The 19,779-nt window shown below is 41.3% G+C and overlaps 1 protein-coding gene across 1 annotated transcript; it reads left to right on the top strand.

Moving 5' to 3' along the window:
* Window positions 1–11,032: 11,032 nt before the first annotated feature.
* Window positions 11,033–12,126, top strand: LOC127304091 (uncharacterized). The gene is made up of 3 exons (XM_051334801.2): window positions 11,033–11,257; window positions 11,341–11,590; window positions 12,113–12,126. Exons 1-3 carry the CDS (start codon window positions 11,033–11,035, stop codon window positions 12,124–12,126), a joined length of 489 nt encoding a protein of 162 aa, XP_051190761.2.
* The last annotated feature ends 7,653 nt before the right edge of the window (window positions 12,127–19,779 follow it).

Consider the following 19,779-nt stretch of genomic DNA (forward strand, 5'->3'; position numbering starts at 1 on the left):
ACTGATCTATTTGGAACATGGATTTTTCACCGGATCTAGAAGTTTTGGAGATATACATACCAAGGATCCGAAACCTGGGATAGTTTTCCCAATTGCAGCTGGTGTGCTATGATGGAAATGCCGGCGATGCTCCCTTGCTGTTGTTGCTTTCTTTTCCTGTTTTGGATAAGGAGGAGGATTCTTGCAAAGCGGTTGGTGTGGAACTGTTGATTTTAGAAGCCAATAAGAGTAGTTTTGGTGTGGTTTCTACCCTATGACATTTCTGACCTACTTCGGGGTGTTATTGTCCATTCACTTTTATATTTGTTCTATTATGCCTCTATGCATTTGGGACCTACTTGGGGGCATTGTCGTCTACTCTCTTTTAGGTTTATTATATTCTACCACTATTACATCCGGGAGCTACCGTGGGTCCTTGTCGTCCACTCTCTTTTACACTTATCCTATTCTGCCTCTATGACATACGGGACCTACTGCGGGGCTTTGTCGTGCACTGCCCTTTACATATATTATAATGTTCCAGTATGCTATGGACGTTGTGGTTCATTAGTTTCAGATGTGTGGATGGGATTGTTGTCGAAAAGACAAGAATAAGAAGGACAACAGCGCTGGTATGAAAGGGAATAAGAAAAAATTCCTTCTTTTCCAGCGCAGGTACAAGTGCAAGTCTTATAGAGTGCAGCAGTGTCGGAAATACGAGTACAGTGTCTTCACTAAGAGGAGCACTTAACCTTGTTTCTCTTTGTTTATCTGGATCATTCTCTGGAGTATAGATGTGACGTAGAGACGAGTACAACGTCCGTACCAAGGGGAACACGCAATCGTGTTTCTTTTTGTTTCTTTACAAGAATTTCTGTTTTGTCTGGCGGAGGTACATGTGCAAGGATTGTGGAGTACAGAGGTGACGGAAAGACTAGTACAGCGTTCGTACCAGTAGAAGTACGGACCGTGTTTCTTTTTGTTTCTCTGCAGCAATTTCTGTTTTATGCAGCGAGTTACATGTGCAAGTATTGTGGAGTACAGAGGTGACGGAGAGACGAGTACAGCGTCCGGACCAAGAGGATCAAAAACTTGTGCTGCAATAGGTGAAGGTTTGGTTTGTGGAGTACAGGAGTGAGTAATAGATGAGTACAGCGTTTTCACCAAGAGAGTTGTATAGCGCAGGTACATGATCAAGGATTGTGGAGTGCAGAGTTGAGGGAGAGATGGAACTTAGTGTTGGAGTTGGAATTGCATTTGATACTGGTGTTTCTTCATTGGCGCACAATATGTAAGCAAAAGGTACAATAATATGGGTACAAAAGGTAAAGCACGTTTCATCAAGTAAACAGGTACACCAAGTTTCAGCAATATAGCATAGAGCTGATAAACATCAAGTTTCAATAATTTACCAACACAAGTGTGACCAAACAATAGAAGAAGTTTCAGCAACACATTGCAAGATAGAAAGTTTCAATCCTTATCAATAAACAAGAGCAAGCATGCTACACAAAAGCAAACAACATCAGATCTCCAACTTCTAGACTTCAATTCTTCATTCTTCATTCTTCATTCTTCACTTCTTGTTTTTTTCTGCAGTGCCTCCTTGAGTTGGAGATGCAGCTTCGTTGCCAACCTGCTTTTTTGTATTTAAATTTTATTATGATTCATATGTAGCTCAATTTGTTAAATTTGAAGACATACAACAAAAAATTGCCAGTGTGATTATGTCTTTTGTCGTACCTCATTATTTGCTATCCTTTCATCTTGCTGAATTTGCTTGCAACGTTCATCCTGTGCTTTCTTGAACAATGCGAAAGTTTGTCTGAGATGAAATGTTGTTTTCTGTAAACTTTCTATAACTTTAGCTTCGTTGTCAGAAATTTGTTTGACAGTAGTTGCTTGGTTTTCATCAGCTGTTCCAGTTTTGAGGCGGTCAAATGTAGTTGGTACTTTGTGTGACAGGTCGTACGCGCTAGTCAGCAAGTTGTCAATCTGTTCGAATGTTTCTTCTGATACACTGGTGTTTTCTTCTTCAGTGGAACCACCAGCTGGAATGCTTGTGCCTCTGAAAGTACGTTTTGCTGACATCATTTGGTCTTCATGATGCGGATACATCCTCTTCAGTGGATTCCTTTTCTGGTAGTAAACTATGTCATTTGGTGCTTTCCACTGTATGAATGATAAAATGAAAACATTGTATTAGCTTGTGCAGTACGAGAAATAATGAACAAAAAGATAAAAGGGTCATTGAAATTCTCTTACAGGTAAGTTTCCAAATATCCAGGTGTTGGGGTCTTCACCGCCTTTTTTAGCATAGTCTGCTGCAGCAATACTCCTTAGTTTTTCATAATCCATGAAGTGTGTACGAGGTGTTCTTTTATCAAGATCTGAAAGGTCTTATTTCATACAACAGTCAAGATATAACAGGACCGGTGCTATGATGCAGCCCGAGCGTGTGATCCATTTTGATTTTGATTTTCTGTACTGGATGACTGCTCTCTTGAGCTCATCTACTAGCAACTGACACAAATCCATGTCCTTCAACTTTGATATGTCCAGATTTTTTACCATTGCTGCCTCCCTTGACACACGGACAGCTGTTCCAGGGCATATGAATTTCATGTACATTATCAACACAAATACTTTCAGAGCCAAATCATCGTTCACTTCATCTTTAACCAACAGCGTCAGAACCTTGCGAAGGTCATCAGTATTTATATCCTCATTTTTTCTAAAGCCAAGCTCAATCTTCAACTCATGCAATGTTTTGTCGTTGCCACTTTCTGATGATCTAGGAGCTGTGTTTGAACCGTCTGGTAGCCCAAACAGCAGATGGATAGCACAAGAAGTAATTTCAATTACTTTGTTTGCTACTCCTAGATTCAGAGTCATGGTTGCTGGATCAATTCTATTCGTAAGGAAGCAGGCAAGTCGGATATTAATGTTTTGCCTGATCTTGCTGTCAAGTAAAGGACCCAAACCTGCATCCCGAAGCCTTCTTATATGCCGTTCCTTCAGTATTTCAACACAGGTGAATAGCTATTTAAGTGAGCATCTAACTGTCTTGTTGATTGTTCTGGCCATAAAATTTATTTTTGCCTTTTTTGCAATCCTTCTTGCCTTTTCCTGTTTCTTGGCTTTATTTTTTTTTATCTTCTGAATTTCCAGTTATGTTCTGCATGATTAAAATCAATTGTGTTAGACAAAAATGTTTAACAACATCATAAATGCATTTTTTTGTATCCAAGGTACTAATAAAATACTCATATTTACCTTGTTGTATTCATCGTTTCCTTCATCGCTGGTGTTGTTCTCTTCGTTGTCGTCATGCTCAGCGTGATGTTTGGTATTGCGAGACGAATTTCTTATTGATGTGACGTTTTCTGATTTCTTTCCTTCTTTGGCAGTTTTTGTAGGCTGTGTTTTTTCTTTTCCATTGATATTTGGAGCACTTTGGCTAGAGCTGGTGACTACTGTCTCTTTTGTAGATGACAATCGTTTGCTTCTCCTTGGACTTTTAGAACCAATATCGGCAGTCTTCTTTAACATGTTTGCAGTTTCTTTTTCCATTATTGCTGCCTCTTTCTCTGATGATATATTCTTGTGCTTTCTTCCTGCAATGCTATTCAAACTGTTTCTGCGGGGAGGCTGTCTGACTGTTGTTGCAATATTTTTAGAGGAACCTGCGATTGTTCTTGCTCCACAATTTTTCCTTTTAGACTGTGTATTTGCATTTACTGCATTTATGTTGTCTTGTTCTTCTGGGAACACAACCGCCAGTGGCTTCAAGTTTAGTGGGGCAATTGGAGCTTCCTCATGATTTATAGTGGCTACAATAATATCGCAGAAATCATCTATCCAAAGGTTAATACATGGAAATTGTGTTTAAAATTTAATATAATTGTTTGAAGCTACTATAGTTTTATGTAGGCACATTTTAGTTGTAGACACGTTTTAGTTAATCGTAAACTCATTGTCACTGACGGTAAGCACCAGAAAAAAATTATATTAGAAATTTTGATATTTTTTGTTTTAATATGGTTTACAATTAAACTGGTTTGACTTCAAATGAATCATAACAGTAACACGTTTCGGCATTGAGGGATGAGTTTATACATTACCTTCATTCAAAGACCGTGATTCCAGTTGACTTGTCATACCGGAGATTTGCTATTCCTTCTGAAATTGAAATGCAACAATCTGCAGGGGATTAAAGCAACTTTCAGGCATTAGGCTGTACTTCTGTCTTAAATTAATAAGACAGTATCTGTAGGGGGTGAAGGTAATTGTTTGAATTTTTATTGGTTTCTATTCATTGTTTCACAGAAAAGGCTGTAGTTCTGCCTTAGATTAATAAGGTGTTTATCTGCAGATAGAGAGTGCAATACAGAGCTAATATTGTTTACAACAGTCAGACTAATAAGCAAGTAAATATTTAAGAACGAAAGGTCTGCTTTAGAGACGCAGATGGAATTAATCCATACTGTCCCCGAGCTCACAGATCTCTAAAGGTGCCCGTCATCGCGGATTGAAGGGTTGTTGGCGGAGTCGGGGGAGTTAGTAGCTACTGTAATCCCCGCAAGATTAGCTTCCTACCATGTGGTCGTGCATGGGGCAGCAGCCGCAGCAACAACTCAGATCTCCACAGATTCCTTCACCGCTGGTTGATGGGGAGGAGTGGAGTGTAGAGAGGATAGGTGTTTGGCGGCTCGCTAGGGTTTGTCCTCGCTTTTTGCTAGACGGGTGACTGGAGAAGGAATGGGAGCTGCCGCATAGTCTATGTGTTCTAATTTGTAGAAAAGGAATACAGGTGGGTAGAAAACTAATTCATGTATCCTAGTGTAGTCTGTTGCGTGATAAGAAACGAACCTCAGATGGAGCAGTAGTGGAGGCTATCTTGATGCTCCGACAAGTTCTTGTACGGGTTCGGCCTGTACCTTGTCCTTGACCTGAGTTCTTCCGTGGGTGTTTGAGGAGATTGGAGTTGAGTATGTAGGTTTTAGCCATAATACGGCTATATAGATGTAGAAGATGAATTGGTTGATGTTATGGGTCCCACGACGTCAGGGTTGCGCGCGTTTTGTTGAAATTCCGAAAATGCCAGTTATACTCGAACGATTTAATTCATTGTTTAAAAAATGGATAGTATTACCAGGGTTTTTCTTCCGGTTTTGGTTACAGCTGGAGAAATTACAGATGCGGCATGAAGTTCAAGTACTGTACCATTTTGGTTTTAGTTGATGGTTTCTGTTTTCTGTAATATATAATGTTGCTGATATTATGTAGTACGGTTGTGCTGTATGCGCGAGTACATGGCGGCACGAACACGATGTCTGCACTGTTGGTAATGGGTTGAATCAATGTTACACATGTACCTCCGGTAGCTTGTGGCAGGAAGCGTGACACGTTGCTAGTATCTTCGCCGCGAATGCGGAACGGCATTTGCTATAGTGTCGTTCGATCTGCCTCGAGAGAGGAATCGTCGAGTCTAATCTGTCGTTCCGAAAACTGTTCCAGACTGAAGACTGTGGGGAGCTCATTCATGTCCCATCCGTCTCCTCGGAATACTGCGTTGATAGCACAGAGTCTTGCGTTGCAACTGAAATGAGTACGAATCTTTGCATGGAGAAGAGTACGAGATTGTTTCGTTGGTATAGTTGGTTTCTTCGGTTCTGTTGGATAGGTACGATTAGTAATAGCGTAGAGTACGGTGTTGCAACTATATCGAGGACAGTTTTGTCATGGAGAGGAGAACCAGATTGTTTCGTTTGTTTCTTCTGTTCTATGTGATAGGTACGATTGGTAATAGGGTAGAGTACAGCTGATCCCAGTTGAGCGATTATAGATCTTGTCCAATCAGAATCACGAGTACTAATACATAGTATGTATAAGTACTGAATGATTTGCTGCATAGGTACATTTATGTTGTTGATGGAGTACAGCAGGTGCACTGTAATGTTGTGCAGCATGATGCATAAGTATGGTTGCATAGCATGCTATGGATGCGTAAGTACAGTTACATAGCATGAAATGGATTATTTTAATGCTATGTATTAAACTTATTTTTGGAATTGATGGACGACCCCCTCATCCCTCAGAATCGCTTTCACCCCCACTACTTTTGACGGTTTTATAGGTGTTGGCACATAAGTGTTTTTCATGGTCTAAAATTAGCAACCGCTACTACTAACTGCCAACTCGAGTCCTCTTATATTCTGGACATTTCCTTGTATCTCTATCACATCATCCGGTAAGAAGCAACAACATACTGCCGTACAGGAAAATCCACTCTTCTTATCTGCAATCATCATCAATGGAGCAAGGTTCTTCCTCTCTCGTTTCTGCGATCGCTTCTGGTCCATTGATGCATATCAGCGCTCACTCAGACGTCATCACCGTTGCCAGAATGTCCCGAGGTATGCCAGGTATGCGCAATGCTATCCGTGAGGATGGAAGGTTCCCGTTTGGATCGCCCTGTCTGCTGCATTCTGATCCTAGTTCATGGCCCGCTGATCGCACTGAACAGGTATTCATTGTTTTCCATGGATTGCACGAAAATGTTTGTGTACTGTATTTCATACTAGAAAATTCAAAAATTCGCAGGGTATTGACGCATCACTGATGCCACTAGATGCTCCTTTCGCAAAAGCATTTGTACCTTGTACACAGGTCGGGCCAGGCGACAAGCACTGGGTTGGTTCAAATGGCGAATGGGTTGCAGTTGTTCAGGAGCAAGCACGGTGGTCTGCGCAACGTCTACACAGACGAGGAGATCCCTCCGCCATCCGTTCGTAACGTTGGCATCGCTCCGATGGGCCTTTCTTGTATCGGTATGATTTGGCACACATGCGATTGTTGAAGATTCGGATAAGCTTTGAACCATACAGGGTTGGAAACAAATGGAACTACTATGTCATAGCAGTGTTTGATAAGATAATTGCAATCATGCGTGGTGGTAGTAGGGACGTACAGTGGAGGATCCTTCGCAACGATTACCTTGCACCGTCAAGGTATGTTGATGCCATTCTTACCAGTGGTAGGATTTACGCTGTTACTGCACCCAGAGGGGATGTCCTTGTTTGGGATCCTACTATTTGGGGTGAGTTTTTGATTTCGGTGGTATAGTTTTTTTTTGTTGCACTTATTGTATACTATTTTTTGCATCACGTTTTTCTTAACTTAGTTATATAGTATCCGATCTATCTTAACCATGTTTAAGCAAAAAAAACAGGTGCCGGTCTTTGCTCCTCGAGGTGATAGCTGCTCCGGAGATTGTTGAGCAGCCAAATCTACATGGTGGTGTTCATGATGGCAACAACATTGCTCCCGGCACGTGGTTCCTTTCTCCGGGGCATGAAGGCACTATTCTTTGGATTAATGTTAGAGGTCATGGTGAACCCAGTGAAGGTAATCCGATCGATCATATGGGGAGGGAGCTACTGATTTACCCGTCGATGCGTTGTCATGTCTATGCTAGAGATTCTTATGGTGATGATGCTGTCACACCGAATTGGGTAAGGCTTGAAGATCTGCAAGGCACATCTTTGTTTCTTCGTATAAACTACCCGTTTCTGCTTGGTCCTCCTGAGGTAGCTGGTCTCAACGATGTCAATGCAGCTCCAGTTTTCACATCAGACTGTGTGTTTGCTACTCACAAGCGTTTCCACCAAGTACCACAGCCTGTTCCAGATTGGTGTAGGATGTCACTCAATGGTGGAGTTGGCATTGGCTCCTCTTTCCAATATGCTGAGGCTGGCTGGGGTGATATTGTGGAGTCTCCTATGTGGTTTGTTCCTACCGTGACAGATGGATTGTGGGGATTTGGCTTTTAGATATGAAGAATTGTCCGAAAACTTTAGAAGTGTTCCTGTTGAAGTATTCTAAATCAGTTATAATGCAGTTGTTTTGTTTAAACAATGTGTTGAAATTGTATTGAAGTTTGTTTGAAGGATGTTTTATTCTTATTTGTACCTATGTCTCGGTTGTATTGAAGAATCTTATAATAAGGCACTATTGTAAGCTTTAACATGCTATTGGTTATTCAAGATGTTGTTGTTTTTAACTGGTTATTTTGTTGTTTATCTGCAATCTTTCGGTTTCGCTGGGTAGGTACAGGTCCCAGTATGGTGGAGTACATCTCTTACCTTAACACAAGTACAGCTGCATCATCCAAACAAAACCATATAGTAATAGGAAGCATAGTAAGATCTTTTATTACAGCCACTTCTAAACAGATCCTGTTAAATGACTCGCCTGTGAGAGCAGGTTCCCCACCGGCACGACGATCCTTACGGCATAATCGCGTCCAGATCCTTGAGTCCTCTAACCGCCATCTTTCGCGCTGGGTCATCCTCACCCCTGAGATCCAACATTTCCTTTGCCGTTGCAATTTGCTCCTCCAGGCCCTGCCCTGACAACTGTGGACGCCAACACTTCGCCATCTGGGTGATCGCCCACGGTGAGGCCAAGCAGATCTGGAGGAACAGTAGCTTCTGTCGCAGCTTCGTCTGTCTCCGGTCGTACGCCATTTTTTCTTCCTCCTCACGCTTCCTATGTTCGTCGGCTATCCTACGAAGCTGGTCTAACAGGATGAGCCCTAGCGACCACTTTGGAACTGACATCTTTTACATTATATTTTTGGATTTGCTATTTTGTTGCAAATAAAGAGTAAATATTTGTTACTTTGCCTTGATGATATCAAACAATATTGAGCTTTTCTCCAGATTAGAAACTATGTATGTTGAGCTTTCACAGTTTAGATGCCTAATTGAAGATCAGAAAAGCAAAATTGACACGAAATTTCCTTTGAGGATTTTGTGCTCAGTACAGGTAGGCTTGCGGTGAGAGGACTGATAGTAGATCAGCAGTCCTGAAGATTGATTTTGTAAGTGCTCGACAGTTGTTGATGCTTTGTTATGCTTTGCGCCGTCTTCTGCTGATTACACGCAGTTGCCACGACGCCTGGTTCGAACAGGAGGACTGGATAAAACTAACCCTAACCCTGTTTGGCAGTCAGTAGAATTTAATAATGGTGGAAGAGTACGTAGTACAAGTACTAGTATTTTATAAATTAGATAAGGATTGCAACACACATAATCGTGTGTCCTAGTGGTTCGAAGATATTGTGCACAGGTTGTGAGTTCGACTCCTCTCACGTGTCATTTATGTTGAGGTAAAACTGTGTATGGATATAAGGTGTTGTTGCAAAGTTTAGTAACAATGAATGTATTTGTTAGTAAATTGTGTCACAACATCTTCTATCCCACACCCGTTGTATCTTTTTTTTCTTCGTAATAACAAGTGATATAAACATTTCATTTACCACGTAAGAGCATCTGCGCACCTCAAGTAGACGTCGAACGATGTGTTGGCACTTCGGTATGGTGGACGCCGTCCTCTATTTGGGGGAGCTGTTCCCACACTGGCGGTCCCGATGGGATTTTTTACATAAACTAAATATTTATATTTGTAGATTCATTTTAATGTCATCCAGGATCGATGAATAATATTTTCTGGCAAATCCAACTACTGCCTTCGTAGCCGGAGCTGCATTTGCACCAAACACCGCCGCTCGTATACTTTATTCTGATGTTGCGTCTCCTCCTGCTACAACCGCCTGAGCGCAAAGTCCTCCCACCCTTGCTCTTGGCGCGCCTAGCACCGGCGCTGGTTCACCGCCTCCCGCAACCGCCGTGCCTCCTGGCGCTCTAGCAGCTCCTCCTCTTCCTCCCGCCGCGCGCCGCGGAACCTCCTCCTCCTCCTGTCGTCGCCGCGCGTCCCGCAATGGCCGCGTCTCCTTGCGTTTCCATTGCCCCGCCACCTGATGTTGCCGCTCGTTCGCGACATCGGCACATACGGGTGCCGCTGGCGCCGCCATCGCCCATTCCTCGTTATTTGCGAGATGTGGGTCCGACACCATGATTCCTACTGTTCCCTCTAGCGCCACGTCATCCCACGAATCGAATCTTTTTCTATTTCTGGGTTGTTTGAACCAATGAGGCGGGGGTGGTGAGATAATATAGACTGTCGGCGTGGCGGGAAACCTCCCGTGCGTTGTTCTAGCGGTAGAATTTCATGCGCGGCATGCGGGAGAGTTTCCGGCCCGGCGTCGTCGGTGAAAATATCTCACGTGACGCCCTAGCGTTACTGATAGGTGGCTCCAACGCCCAAAATTTCCTGCGTCGTGAGGCGCTGGCGCGCCTGATCCGCGTGTTAGGCGAAGGGGCCGGCATGTTGTTGCCGGCACTTTTTTTAGGCTCGGGAAAAACGGTTTGTTGATTTAGAAAAAATGCATCAAACTCTCGCATTTACTTTTATATTTATTTGTTGATAGCCAACTGTGTATATATATATTTTTTGATTATGCATAATTCACTTTATTTAACATGTCAAGTACATTGTGTAGTCGCACCAGGTGTTTTTCACTTTTTGATTATGCATCAATGTGTAGTCGCACCAGGTGGTTTTTTTGTCAAATTTATAATCGATGTAACATTTGTAAAAAATCCAAAATATAGATTATTTACTCGGTGATTCTAAAAGTGAAAAATAACTCGTTTGATATTTATCCAATGTGGCAAAAAATGCTCTATGCTACACTGAAACGGTGCTTCCTGCTAGACATGGCCTGGCCGAATCAAGTGAAGCATGTCTTACAACTGCAGTGGTACGAACACAACGAGCGCAGAAAAATAAAAAGGCACCACTGTATCGGTCAACGGTGATAACTCAATAGTAGGGTAGGCATAATTGATGATAACCCCCTCCTTGTTCGCAATTCATTGCTCTCAAGCCCCTTTTGCGTCTGCACGTCTAACCCACAGTTATTACTGATTAATCCGCTATTAAGTTATCAGTCTGTTCACATTCCAACGAGGGTATACAATTCGGCAGTGATGTGTTCTCACTCATCGTCACCGCCTTGATCCTGTATAAATAGAACCCCAAACCAAGTGGACAGGTATCAAAACCATCACTTCAACCATTTTCTTCTCCCATCCTTATGGCGCCCCAAACAAGTGACACCGTATATTCGTTCGAGCATCTCTCAATGGAATTCAAGGTCACCGTAACTACAAGGGCTGCAACAATGGAGAAGTGGATCTACCGCGTATCCAAAGATTTCCTTTGCGACGCCAGCGCAAAGATCGTTGGTCTTGATTGCGAGTTCACTGACAAAGTGAAAGGAATCAAGCAGAAACTTCTTCCAGAGGATAAACGGCAACGTGCAGCAGTTTTGCAGCTATGTGTTGCCAATGATATCATTCTTTTTCAGGTATCACAAATGACACCATACAAGTTTTTTACCAACTGTTCCGAATTATATACGTCATTGACCTTTAGTTTGAATTTTCGTAGATATTTCAGGCAACAAAGGTTCCATGTTTGTTAAAGAAATTCTTGAGCTCGGAGAAGATCTGGTTCTTTGGTGCAGCAATTGATATGGATCGCAGGATGCTGATGCCTTACGGATTAAACATCAAGTGTGCGTTCGACTTGCAGAAGATGATCAATATTCATAAATTAGATCCTGGTGTTAAGAATAAAAGAATACCATCACTCTATGACCTGTCAAATGCTGTGTTGGGGACAAATTTGGAAAAGAAAGGTGATTCTTGCAAGAAAATAAGAGAGGAAGGATGGGCAAGACCCGAATTAAGCTTTGATCAGGTCAAATATGCAGCCTTGGATGCACGGCTAAGCTTTGAAATTCCTAGAAAAAAATGGGCAATCAAGGGATACGATATTACTGGATATATGTACAATGTATGACTGATACTGTTATCATTCATATGATTGGCTGATACTGTTATCATTCATATGATTGACTGTAATGTATGACTTAAGTACACCGTCTTTTATTTGTTCACATTTAATTTTTGATTTCGGCGTACAAAATTTAATGGTCGTAAGTACAGATGTTTTTATTTGTTTTTGTTCAAATTGTAGCTTCTATTTCTGTGAGTATATGTGATCACAAAATTTTAGTAGACGATACAGCGGTGGTATGGTTATGATTATGGTGGAAACACGAATAGGGATTTCTCTTCTTTTTTTTCGCAAATTTTCGTTTCTACGGGTAGGAATCAGTACGTTTATAGTTTTACTTTGCTTTTATTCTGGGATACAGTGCTCGTGCTGTGATTATTACGGTCTGAAAGTATTGTCTTTCACTGGGACTGTACAGGTGCAAGCTGCATCGAGTATAGTTGTGAAGAGAGCACGAGTACAGATTTGGCAGCAATAGGAGTACATGAATGCATCTGTTTGTTTTTTTAGCATTATTTTTGTTCACTTGGCGCACTGGTACAGCGAGACTTTTTTTTTTAAGATTACAGTGGTGAAGGGTGCGTGAGTACAGCTACGGCACCAAGAGGATTACAGGAGTGTTTCTCCATGTGTTCTGCAGGATTTGCGTTATTTGGGAAGGTACAAGTGCCAGTAATATTCGAGTATAGGTGTGAAGGTTGCACGAGTTCATCTTTGACACCGAATGGAGTACATGAGTGTTTTTCTAGGTTTTCAGCAATGTTTAGGTTTTCTGTGAAGGATTAGGAGCCAAAGCGGCTTGAGTACAGTTGTGGAGGTTGCACGAGTTCAGTTTCACGTAGAGTGAAATACATAATGTTTCTTCACGTTTTATGCATGTTTTGGTTTCCCTGGAAAGATACAGGTGCCACAATTTGTCTAGAAGAGCGCTGAAGGTTGCACGAGTTCAGCTTTGACAGGAAGTGGAGTGCAGGAGTGTTTCCCCATGATTTCTGCAAGTTTTTGGTTATTTGGAAATGTACAGGTGCCACAATGGGTCGAGTACAGTTCTAAAGGTTGCACGAGTTCAGCAATGGCACCAAGTTGAGTACAAGAGTGCTTCTCCATGTTTTCTGCAAATTTTGGGTTCTCTGCGAAGTTACAGGTGCCAAAATGGGTCGAGTACAGATGTGAAGGTTGCACGAGTTGAACTTTGATAGCAAGTTGATTACAAGTGTGTTGCTCCATGTTTTGAGCAAGATTTTGGTTATGCGTGGGAAGGTACAGGCGCCACAATGGTTCGAGTACAGTTGTCAAGACTGAACGAGGTCAGATTTGACACCAAGTCGAGTGCATGAGTGTTTCTGCAAGGTTTCTGCAATATTTGGGTTCTTTGTGAAGATACAGGTGCCACAAGTTGCCGAGAGAAGTTGTGAAGGTTGCACGAGTTCAGGTTTTACAGGAACTTGAGTACGGGACTGTTTTTCTTCATGTTTTCTGCAAGATTTGCTTTCTCTTTGAATATACAGGTGTCACAATGTCTCGAGAACAGTTGTGAGGGTTTTAAGAATTCTTCTTTTGACACCAAAGAGGATAACAAGACTGTTTCTCTATGTTTTTCATCATGTTTTTTTTGTTCACTCTGAAGTGACAGGTGTGAGCTGTATCAAGTACATTGGTGATTGTTTCGCGAGTACACCCTCTGTACTAATAGGAGTACGTGATTTTTTCTGTATGTTTTGTGTTCTCTAGGAAAATACAGGTGCATGGGACGAATACAGTCGTGAAGTTTGCATGAATACAGGTTTAGCACCAAAAGGAGAACATGAATGTTTCTATACGATTTCTGCAAGTTTTGTTTTCTTTGGGAAGGGACAGGTGCTAGAAGGGTCGAGTACAGTTGTCAACGATGCACGAGTACATATTAGTCATCAACAGGAGTACATAGTGTTTATTCGTGTTTTCTGAAGTTTTCGGTGCTCTGTGATACATAAGTACTTGATATAAAAGTACATACTGCAGCATATTCACTAGTACGCGACTCATCAGTAAACACCAGATAAAAGGGCAAGTTCAATACAAGTAGTTGCTTGTAAAATGAATAAAAAAAACTGGATTATAGTGTATAGAAAGTTCTACACGATATAGGTATACATTACACGATGAAGGTCCAACACAAGTACTAAGATCTAAGACCATCACAATGTATTCAAGTTTTTGCAACCAAAATAGCATCAAAAGGTATTCGAGGAAATGAACCGACACATACGATTCATGTGTAGTGCTCCACCATTCACCATAGGGGATATGCTTCAAAATATAGTAGGCAACAATGAATAACAAGTTATTAATAAATATATGAGAGATTTAATTGTTTTACGAAAAAAAATAGTATTGAACATATAAACATTCTTACTATGATTTCTTCACTCATAAAATGAGCATGAAGGTTTTAATGCTAGGATTTCTTCTGGCAATTTGGCCTTGTTGTGCACGGTGAATATTAAGATATACAGATACTCAGCTTTAATGTTGTCTATAAAGGGCTGCAATGGATGAAGACAATAGTAGTTACTGCATATATTATAAATAATGTATCTTACTAACAATGTGTAGTTCAATAACACTTACATGATCATTTAGAATTGGCTGATATCCTTCATTTTTACCCAACAGAACATTTCCATCGTATAGGTACGCACCCATCAGACAGTAAAATGCGCACTGATTTACTCCTTGGTGTGGGCATCTGATATATATTGGCTTGTTTGCAAGGGAAACCCATCTTTTTGGTTGATTACTTGCATTGTATGCGTCTAAACCATATCTTGTTTTCAGTGAAGTTCCATCCTTGCCATCTATAGGAATCAGGAAATAAATGATTCCAAACTAATGATCCGCAACAACATATATTATTATTTTGTAAGCATGGAAAATTATTTTATACTTACTATGATATCGCATTCCGTATGGTATGTGCTCCTTGTATACAGTGGACTACATCCCTTTGTGTCAGCATAGTTTCTAGAGTCCAATATTTCGAACTCTTTTTTGTATTTGTTCATCACATACAAAGTATAGTGATAACTTTTGAAGTACGGCATCAATATCTGTTTGGAGATTGGACATATAGGAGCAAGATGAAAAATGTAGTTCTGTATGCTGTAATTGTATTGCACCTTTAGAAGTAGGGAGCTTACAAGTTTTGCGTCAAGAAGGCTCTTTTCTTTGTCAACATATGCAGGGAAAGTGTCCAGTGCAGTTTGCAGATCGAAATCTTTTGTGTAGTTAAATGTTTGATCCCTTTTTTGGGAGGCATCTTCTATTTGTTCTTGTGTCTGATTCCAAATACCCACCTGGAGAACATGCTGCATCATTCGTTGCAAACATATATTATATCAGTAGTTAGTGTACAATATAATCAACTTTGTTATCTTTGCAACATATATTGTTGACTACAATGCATACCATTATAAATCCTGGGCTTAACAACACTCGTTCTCTGTAGCGTACAAATCGGAGGTACTCCTCATCTCGTCAATGATGTAGTCCAATGTAGTACCATCCAAGAATCGACCACTACTAAATTGTCTTCCAATGTCAGCCCCATCGTTTGGTACATTGAAGTCGGGAATAACCTTGTGCATAATTGGTGCATTGAATACCTCAGTCCTGCAAGGAAATCCAAAAGGTTAAAATTAACAAGTTGAAGATATGAACATTATGCAGTGCATGGTAAAGTACTTACGATGCAAATTTGTTTGATGTTACTAGGAGGTTGTACAGTCTTTTTGCTTTGCATTGGTGTTTGAACTTCTTTGGTCTATAATGTGCCACAGGCTCGCGGTGATCTCTTGCAGTATGTTTTGGTCTCTTTGTTGGCGTGGCTTCAGATGGAGAATCAAGTTTCCTCTTCTTTTTGTCTAAGTTATCAATATGCTCAACATTTGCATAACTGTACTCTGAATCCTTCGGCGGAGTCTGAAAACTTTGTGACCCGGTGGTGCTAGAGTACATATCATCATCTGAACCTTTTGCAATCACTGGAACCTGGGTTTTTTCAATCGACAGACAATCCTCATACATTATAGATATAGGAATAGCATGTACTAAGTGGTATTTTGTAGTCAGCACACCTTGCATGTCTACTGAATAAACAACAGGCACTCCTATTTCAGATATAGGAATTTGTTCTTCACATTGTTTCCTGTTTATATCTGCAGTCAGACCTGATTCACCCTTGGTTACAGAAATGGAGACACATGCGGCATCCTTATACAGTTCAAGCATTTCTTCAACGTCAATCATGCTGTTGATGAGTGCCATCCCTTCTATGCCTGCTCCCTCTTGTTTTACATAGTACATGCTGTAACCTTGGCCATATCCCCGTATCTCTAACATTGCTAGCATATTGGTATAGGTAATGTAAGATTTGCCTAGTTTCCTCTCCAAATTATCTTTTCCATCTAGGTGAAACCTAACTTCCCACACTTCATCCTCCAGGCTACGAAAAAACCACAGGAAAATCAAATCGAAATTCTGTATATTGCCAAACCCTAGATTTTCCTTTGTTGCGGTGCCGCAAAAAATTACAGAGGAGGGAAGCAAGCTTACTCGACGCCGCCGAGTGATGAGGTCCACCGATGGCTATCAGCCGGGCGCTCCTTCCAAACTTTCGCCAATGGCGACGCAGCCGCCGGGAACAGCGACACGTCGCCCTCGACTGTGTTTGAGTTGTCGAAGGACTCCGAGACGTTATCGCCATATTCATCGCAATGCCCGCCAAACAAAAGTCGAGCCTACAGAAGCACCGCCATCAACTGGTATGCGGCACCAATCTGGGAAACGTGGGATATGGTTGACGTAGTTTGGTGCAGCAAAAACACTGTCCGGCTTGAACAGCGGAAATGTGTTGCCAGCGTTGCCAGCTTCTGGTTCTGGTGCATCTAGCAAGAATGGGTAGTTTACACCGAGGAACAAAGAGTTACCTTGTAGATCCCCTGCCTCAGCCAGGCTGTATCAACGGGATCGGTAACTTGCCCATTCCTTGCATATACATCACAATGCAGGGAAGGACAATTCCACACATTCTTGCCCTTGTAACTGGTTGGAATACCCACATGCTCGCCTTGTCCTCGGATACAAACCAAGATAATGTTGCCACCAAGACCAGACGCTAGGAACCAGATTCTTGAATCTTGGCCGGCTGCGTTAACATTTGCCGCGTCCTCGTTCAAGGGCGTTGAGATTACACGGGGACCTGAACTTGCACCTTTTTTTGTGTTTTAGGCAAAATACAACAAAAAACGGTGAGCACGAGAAATAAATAAACATGATAAATATTTAACATGATAATTATTTTACACGACAGATTATATCCTGAACATAGCTACGGTATATTTAACATGATAAATATTTATGTAAACAACATAGCATTGATCATATACTTTGTGATAATTACTAAAATTTTATATGGTTGGAAGAAAAAAAAAACAGGTGAAATGTGAATAAATTAAAAAATGCATAGGGAATTTGAACAAATTATCTGATATTGAGATAAGTTTGATTGTATACTGCCTGATAATTAATCTAGGAAACAATTAAATATATCTGATGGCATAAAGACCAAAAGTGCAAAATTGTTGTAAATTAAATAGAATACGAACTTACCATATTCCATTGGCTGCCACACAAGTACATCCCCACGGGGTTCCGTAACAGCATAGATCCTACCTTCATCATAGATGGCATCAGCATAGAATGACGGACGAAGGAAGTCATTTTTTAGGATCCTCCAGTCAGAGTCCATTCCACCCATCATGATTGCCAATGTCTTGTCAAACACTGCTATGGCACAGTAGTGCCATCTGCCTTCAAACATGAATGGTTCACCAGTAATCTGGATCTTTAGTAACACGAGACTAGCCATCTCCTAATGATACCTGGGTGGTATTTTAAAAACTTTTGGCTTAAATAAATCAAAAAAGATGGTGAAATAACTTTTGACTTATCCAGCAATACCTGAAATGGTCATCCGGATGGATCCCAACATTTCGAATCGAAGGAAGTGTTATCTCCGCCTTGGTGTAGACGTTCATCAAGGTCCATTGTGCCTGATCCTGAACAAATGCAACCCAGTCCCCATTCGCGCCAACCCAATGCTTATTATTACGGCCTATCACCCTACATGGAACGAATGCTAATACCACAGCAGAGTCTAGCGGCGTCAGGGAAGCGTCAATTCCCTATAGGAGTTTTGCATCATTAATCTCACAAATTTATGTCAAAAAATAACATAAAAAACAAAATAGTATTGAAAATAAATACATGCGAGTTTCGATCAGTAGAATACTCCTGTGGTCATAGACTGTGTAAAATACACGGGGACCCGAACGGGAGGCTTCGGTCTTCATTGATAGCATCGCGCATCTCCGGTATACCATATGCAATGCGAGCGGTGGTAAGAAGATCTGATCGTGTAGTGATGTTTGCCAGCGGACCAGAAGCAAGAACATACGCGTGCGTCTTCGAGTTGCTGCTGTCACCTTGCTCCATCGCTACAGATGAGCAGTGTAAGCCGCGGCGATCGATCGTTGGGCAGCAAAATAGGGAAGAAAGTGGAATACGGGAGTTAGTGGGGATGGTGGTGATTATTTAGAGAGGAATGTAGAGCGCTATATTACAGATGTATACGATTCAATTCCGCTAACCGCAAAGCGGTTCCACTACTAGTCTAACCGCAAAGCGGTTCATTTTCTTGCGTAGTCTCTATCGTGCATAAGCCAGTCTGGCACTTGTCCGTCTGACGCATTACTGTCATTTTATAAAAAATAAAAAAATATTTGTTAAGTGAGTGTACAGAATATAACCTAGTACTTACATATAAGACTGAGCCGTACTCGGGCTCAATGCACTTTGTTACCTATTAGTGGCAAGTGTGTTATGGTACCTACTATAAATTTTATAAATATGTGCCTAATAAAGTTTTTGATCTGCCTATCGGGATTACCATGTCTCGTGCGCTGTATTGCCTGTTTACAAATTATAAACAAAATATGTCAGTACGTGTGTACTATATTTTTTTTTTGGACTTAGGCATCAGGCTATTCCGTACTTATTTGTATTAGCTCTAATGTAGAATCGTGTAAGTAATGCAATAAACTACTTGCACATGCATTTATCTGTATGTAGCAAATGCTGGTAATTAAGAACGACACGTTTTATTGTACCTTGGACGATATTACATAGTGGCACACGTACACACACGTACACACACTATATGGTTGCAGAGAAACAGATACACTACATGGCTGCATAGACACAAAACACTAATACTTCCTTAATTTATTTCTCACCCTGGTCAACCATCTCTTCATGGCCCTTTTGACCTTGCACAGAACAATTGAAGCAGTTACTTCTTTCTCTGTCTCAGGAGGTACCAATGCATGGAGGTATTGTCCTTCAAGAGCCCTTTCCAAATGTTCCAGTGGAGGGTACTCCCCTGCACAAATATGCCAAATTCTTGCCTCTCTAGGATGCAATCCATCGACTCTTCTTGGCAACTCAGACATTGATGGCATGCTAGGTGCACATGCCCTTCTAATGTTAGGTGGGGCATTTGGAGAAGGGAGTGCCATGATAGCTGTTCTCACAAGACACTCACCTAGCTGCTGCAAACCACCCACAGCTTCCTGCTCAAGGAATGCTCTATTCCTCTCATCTGCCAACTCCCTTTCTCTTGCACTCCTTCCGTGGTAAACTAGGAGATTGGCAGGAGCAGGTTCTTGTGTCCTGGAACCAGTGGATCTCCTAGAATACTGCATGGTTTCTATCTGTAAACCAACAACGCAGTAGCTACTATTTATATGAAAAAAAAGTAGAAGTCACTACAAGAAGTCAGTGGAATCAGAATAACTCCATTTTTTAATTGCATTATCAGTCAGTATGAAAATGGTCACTCAATTGCTTGTCGCTGCATGCTTTCTATGATTTTTAGACTGCATTTGTCATGACATTATTATATTTGCATGTAACTGAGTGTCAAAGAAT

Source organism: Lolium perenne, chromosome 5, assembly GCF_019359855.2.
Source record: "Lolium perenne isolate Kyuss_39 chromosome 5, Kyuss_2.0, whole genome shotgun sequence".
Taxonomy (NCBI): Eukaryota; Viridiplantae; Streptophyta; class Magnoliopsida; order Poales; family Poaceae; genus Lolium; species Lolium perenne.